Source organism: Rhinolophus ferrumequinum, chromosome 22 (assembly GCF_004115265.2).
Source record: "Rhinolophus ferrumequinum isolate MPI-CBG mRhiFer1 chromosome 22, mRhiFer1_v1.p, whole genome shotgun sequence".
Taxonomy (NCBI): Eukaryota; Metazoa; Chordata; class Mammalia; order Chiroptera; family Rhinolophidae; genus Rhinolophus; species Rhinolophus ferrumequinum.
The window spans coordinates 46,330,002-46,336,168 of record NC_046305.1 but is presented as its reverse complement, the minus strand read 5'-3'; the positions used below and the strand labels follow the sequence as shown (position 1 = coordinate 46,336,168).

General features: G+C 42.7%; 1 protein-coding gene across 1 annotated transcript in view; it reads right to left on the bottom strand.

Annotated features, from left to right (window-relative positions):
• Positions 1 to 3,763: 3,763 nt before the first annotated feature.
• Positions 3,764 to 6,167, bottom strand: part of SLC22A15 (solute carrier family 22 member 15) — a 64,187-nt gene continuing 61,783 nt past the window's right edge. Inside the window, exons 11-12 of the mRNA XM_033092782.1 lie at positions 4,252 to 4,440; positions 3,764 to 3,904 (exon numbers count right to left, since the gene is read on the bottom strand). Of these exons, the coding sequence (XP_032948673.1) occupies positions 3,815 to 3,904; positions 4,252 to 4,440 (279 nt within the window). The 3' untranslated portion in view covers positions 3,764 to 3,814. The remainder of the gene's footprint in view (positions 3,905 to 4,251; positions 4,441 to 6,167) is intronic.

Below are 6,167 nucleotides of genomic sequence, written 5' to 3'. Positions count from 1 at the left end.
AAGGAGCAATGGGCTGTACCCTACAGCCTGCGTGTGCAGGAGGCTGTAACGTCTAGGTGTGTGTAAGTGCATTCTGATTGCACAACCTTGAAATAGCCTACGAGGCATTTCTCAGAATGTATCCCTGTTGTTAAGTGATGCATGACTGTATAACTCTCTCTCTCTCTATATATAATATATATATAACATATATATCGTTTACATATATAATATATATTTACATTACATATATGTTTGTAATGGGAGTTGAAAGAGAGGGAGACTGTATATATATATATACACTGTGTATATATATATGTATATGTATATATACACACACACACACACACACACACACATACATATACATACATATACATATATATATTTTCCCCCCCTCATTGTGGGTCATGATCAAAAAACTTTGAAGGCTGAGGTACCAGGAAGGTGAAGAGACACTATTTGCCAATTCACCCATATGTACCCTTATTTTGCCCTTATTTTCCTAAGGAACTTTCCCTCTTATTCCTTGTTTGCTAATAGCTTTTATTTTGAGTAGGTGCTGAATTTTGCCAAATACTCTTTATGTATCTATTGAGGGAATCATAAGGTCTTTCTCTTTCAATGTACTACATTATAGAGAACTTGTCCCACAACGCATTATCGTTGCATTTTTCTAGTTCTGAGAATATTTTTATAGTTATTTATTGTGTCCACGACTCCCTAACTTGGTTATACAGTCTCTAAACTTCTAGCAGATTCTATATTTGCCCAATTTGTCAAAGATGCTACTATACATCCTGCCCCATTCTGTATGAACAAAAGGCCTACATTTTGTGATTCTTTATTAAATTCATAAGAAGCCAAAACACCTATACTTTAGTTAAAAAGGTCCTTTATAGTTATCTTTCGAATTTAAGAACCAATAACCTAATAAGAATTTACAGCTATTGGAAAGCTATATTTTAATCCTGATACAATAATGTTAAGCATTTCAATGTGTTTGTTAAGAATATAACTCTGCTAAAAGGAGCTTCATCAATTTGACCTCCATAAAAATACCTGTCCAGATTATATTCACTTAAGCAGTGCCCCAGAAACTTTCACTGGCTTCTTATTTATTTGCTATATTTTGTTTATTTACTCATGTTTAAATACTAACGCACATCTGTATTGCTTGAAAGCAGCCACATGACAAATTTTGCATTTTCAATAGGCAGTGGCTTCCACTCACCAGATCAGGAAACTACAACACAGTTTCTTTCCACAATATGTCCACTGGTGCAAAGGTTCCTGAGAAGCTGTTACAAGACCTTTGACCTTGGAAACCCTGGAGTTTCCTGGGCGTCTTACATGTTTCTTGCTGCATTTTAGGAGAAAAGAAATTTAATTTTGAATACAATAAAACAATTTTAAAAAAGAATGCCTTTTACAAGTCATTTGCACAAACAAAAAACATGTTCCGTAGAAGTTAAAAGCCTTTCAATAATTTAATCAACACAAATATACACAGGTACACATTCTGTACAATCGTTATACTTTAACGGTTAATATCAAAAGGAAAACAATCTGTTTTTACAAAGAGCAGGGGAATGAAAAAGCTGTAATTACCATACTACACTTTGCCAAAAGACCATCTAGAAAGAAACAAAACTCTGTGACACATCTGACATGAGTGGCTGGTGGCCCATCTAGCCTTGCGAAAGCCACATGTGCTCGAACTGTGTATCTCTCCCTCTTTTCTTCCGCCCCCTAGCTGGGAAAAGAGGATACCCAGGGACAGAACTAATGGAATCCTCATTTATTTAGCCGGGGCAGAGGGAACTCCCGTGCCAACAGACAGATGAATTGCCAACTGGAAATTCCCAACAAAGCCTGAACACTGGTTGTCTCTGGGTGTTGGGACTCGGGCTGATAAATTAACTTCTAGTTGCCAAATTTTCTATAATGGGATGCACTTCTCTTACAATGCAAAGAGAGTTCCCACCAACTGCAAATCACAGGTATGCTTGTGTGTTGTTTTATTGTGAATGCTCCAACCATTGAAGAAGAACTTCGAAGTGTCCTTGTAAGTTCTTCCTTTCTTCCTCTCCTAGGGTCTCCATTTTCCAGAGAAAGATAAGCAGGATTACACAGTCTGGGGACTGGGGTCAGAGCTGCCTGGGCTTTACAAAAATGATGCTGGGAGGAGTCCCACAACTTCCCTGATGGCTAGAAACAAGGACACTTACTAATCCTTGCTGTGTCTAGGCCCATGTTCTGGGCACAACAGAGGGAGATAAAAAGTAACAGAGCTGGCCCCTACTTGGGAAGAGCGCAATCCATAATCAAGGGCATAAAGAACACAGGAATAGTTTAACCTATACACAGGTACAGGCTGGTACAGCGCAAACTAAAAGGAAGAAGACGGGAGCGTATTGGAGCCAACTGGGAGTGTTGCCTCCAAGATTTCCAGAAGCGGTCACAGTGATGTTTTCTCTTTACCTCTAATGCAATTTCTTTTTTCTCTACAAGATTAATAGAAATGGAAATTCTGAAGACACAGGAATTTTTCCAGTTGGGAAAGGGACCCAAAGCAATGCTGCCCAAGCTCACTGACTGCCGGTTAATACTCAGGTTTGAGGTAACATTCAAGTTTCAGGGTAAAACACATATTTTCAGCACATGATTTTAAGAAACTATGGGTATGATTTATTTGAAAGTTGGTAGTCCTTAATGAAAAGCCAGATTTTCCTATGACATTACTGTGCCTTCCACATTTGACTGAACAGGCAGGGGCTGATCTCGGAAAAAAAGAGTTCACGTTCTTACGTGTTGCCTAAGTCCCTCATGGCACAATCCTGAAAACAACTCAAATGAAACACCGGGGAAGATAGTTTTCTTCCTTATTCAAAATGGCACCTCCCCTCCCCGCCTTTTAACGTCCAAGTGCTCACCATGTCACTTTGTGACTGCCCTCCACCTTCATCAAACTGCCTCATATACTGGGCATGATTCTGAAGTTATTGCTGGTACGAGGGCCTGAGTTGGAAATTCTTTTGGAGGTGCGCCCAAGGGGGGAACTGAAGAAATTACACAATTCGAGTGGCCAAGGGAGCTACCAGAGAGTTGCAGTCACACCTCTGATGCTGAGAAAGTTGCTTTGGTACAACTGGCTTTTCCTAGAGGAGCATCTGTCAGAATAAAGGCACAAGTTGCTCAAGCGAAGCATGAGGCTGGGAACCAAGCTGAGGACCCAAATGTCATCAGTTCCAGTGAAGCTGGAGGGCCCTGGGCCACACAGATGACCTCTCGGTGCTTTTCCTCTGGCACAAAAAAAAAAAAAAAACCGCTCACACCAACCTGCCTCAGAAGATTCCTGGTGAGAAGCCACTGATAAGGGTAGATGTCAAATACGGTATGAACATGAATCTTAAGGACCTAAAGATGAAATCTTAAGGGTGTTTATCTTAGCCCACTAAATTAGTGGGAAGAAAGTTTACATACATGCTTTTAGATCACGATGAAGGACAAGCAACATGATCAAACTTCTAGAAACAAATCAGCTTGCCACGCTGGCATGTAGATTTGAGCTCCCTGGCCAGAGGTCACGATTCTGCGCTCAACCTGAATTCTGGACATTTAGCAACTATTCCCTCAAGACAGTGACAGCGTCTCCCATGAAATCTCTTCTCTGATTTGCTCTGTGCCTGAAAAAAAAATCAGTCTCCATGCGGAATACCTCCCATGTCGGCTCCAGCCTGTCTTTCTATAAGTCTCTTAAGTTTCCTGGGAGAACCTGCCTTAGCTAGAGGCACAAAAGATGATCTGCTTCCGAAGAGGATTCTGGGGTTCTTCACTTAATCATCTGAGTCTCTTCATCTGCGTCGTAAAATTCTTCCTCTTCCTCACTCTCACTCCCGACAGCACTCTCCTTGTCCGCAGACTGACAACAGGAAAGGAGAAAAGGGCAGCGAAAGGACAGCATGACATTTCTAAAACGAAAATTACTATCCAACATTCATTCCACGGACAACTGTCTTTTGATGACATCGAGTCCCCAAGAATTAGCTCTGAAGGTGTTCTAAGAAAGCGAATGAATGATCGAGTATCTTGATTTCTCTGAAAAACAGCGGCTGCTAGATCCCACCTTTGTTTCCGAGCAGTTTTGCTGGGTTCTATTTCATCTAACCAGACATACTTCTCCCACTCCCACCCCCACCCCCACCCGCATCCGCACCCCATCATTTTCTAAGTGGTAAATCTCAATGGTTAGGACTAATGCTTCCATACCTGTGAGGGATCCAAGGTCTGTAAAGACAGAGCTTCCTCCCCCAGCCTCCGATATGAATATACCTGGAGGTCAGAAACTGTCTCCAGCAATGGAGTGTTAAGGGTTTCTGGCAGTAATAAACTCAGGAGGCCGGAGGTCAGGCCGGTGGCTCCAAAGACAATGAAGGGTAAAGACCACTGCACGTATTTCTGTGGGGGTGGGGAGAGGAGTGGAAACAAAGGAAAACTCAGTATTAGTTTCCTTGGCGACGACATCCGCAGACTTAGGACTGAGCGACTGCGCTGTTTACTATCCAGTTCGTGTGTTCCCACTCGACTACACTGTAACCCACTTCTTTCCCCATAGAGAATTACCCTGGGAATCCAGTGATTCCTCAGGCACCCAGAGACAGGAGTGAGTAAATCATATAGCCCTGCTTTGTGGATCAGAAGCAGCAGACTGTTTTGTGTGGAGGGTGGCGATTGTGGGAGGAGCAGCCAAGCCTCTGGGGCCTGAGTCTGTCAGGAATCAGGTGCTCAGCTTCTATTCCAGGCATGTAGCTTCTAACACAGTGATCTCCCCATACTCCTCACTTAGGAGACACCCCAGATATTGGCTGGTGATGAACTTGAAAGTTCTCAGCCCTGGAATCACCCAAACAATCTCACAAATGCTTGTTGATTCGCTTAGCACCATAAATGAGAGGCGGGGGTGGGTGGGTGGGGAGTAAAGGTATAAACGCCCTGAGAAGGAAAAGAGAAACCCAAAGAACCCTACACATACATAGGGTTGGAAACTACCTGAACTGAACATGACAAGAGGCCAGTGATACAAGCACTCACTTTGGAGATCCAAAAAATATTCTCAGGAAAACTGAAATAGCGTTTTTTACACACAAACAGGCTCAAAGATAACAACACAGAAAAACACACACAAAATGGTCCTTGCAGGATGGTGCCCTGCGGCCTGAGCTGATAGTAACATTCTTGAATTCCTGCACAGGAGTTGCTCAATATTATCTCCTTGTTTGGGCTTCCAAATTCTGTGAGTAGGACCACTACCGGCTAGGCTGTCCCCTCAGGTAATATTTTGCTGATTTTTCAAAAGAGAACAGATGATGGAGGAGGAGAACCTCTGACCTTTGGCCATTTACATGCAGACACATGTCCAGCCTTGTGAGTGTTGTTGTTGAATAAAAGGGAACAGAACACTTTCATGTCTCCTCAATTTAGTAAGAAATCAGTAGAAACACAGTGCTGGGTATTACAGTGTTTTGGGATAGCCATCCAAAGGTGGGTATCTTTCATGATAGACCCCTCCTGTGGACACATTTTGCAGAATGGAACCAATGACTCCTTCATGAGAAGGGCCCTAGAACCTAAAATTAAGCACGAGACCTGGAGAGAGATACTCAGAAAGAGGAAGTGTATCACAACTCAAAAAAAAAGAAAAAGCTACAATGGCATTTCAAAGATACCCTGTCCTAGGAGGTGGTGAGTCAAGTTGCCGGAGTAACGAACAGGTTCAAAGTGCCACACCAAATCTAGTCACCCTTCGATGCGTCTTGGCTGGGAAAGTCACAGAGCAGACCAAGCAGAGACACGTGTAGGTTCTGTCACAGAACCTGAACATTTCACGACTGGAAGGATGGCAGGGCTGTCATTTAAGTCGAGCACCTTTGTTTTGACTATAAAATTTAGCAAATGGCAACAAGTATGAACGAACACATGGCTAGGCGCATTTCTCTTCTCATTTTCTTTCCCAAGAGGTGTGCCTTTGGGGAAGGCATCTGACGCCTTTCTGCCGTCCTGTCATCTGTAACACAGGGTAACATCAATGCCTACCTCATGGGATTAGCACAGAGCCTGTCACACAACGGAAACTTCATAAATGTTCACTAATGGACTAACTTGTGAATGGGGACAGAAAGGGGGTG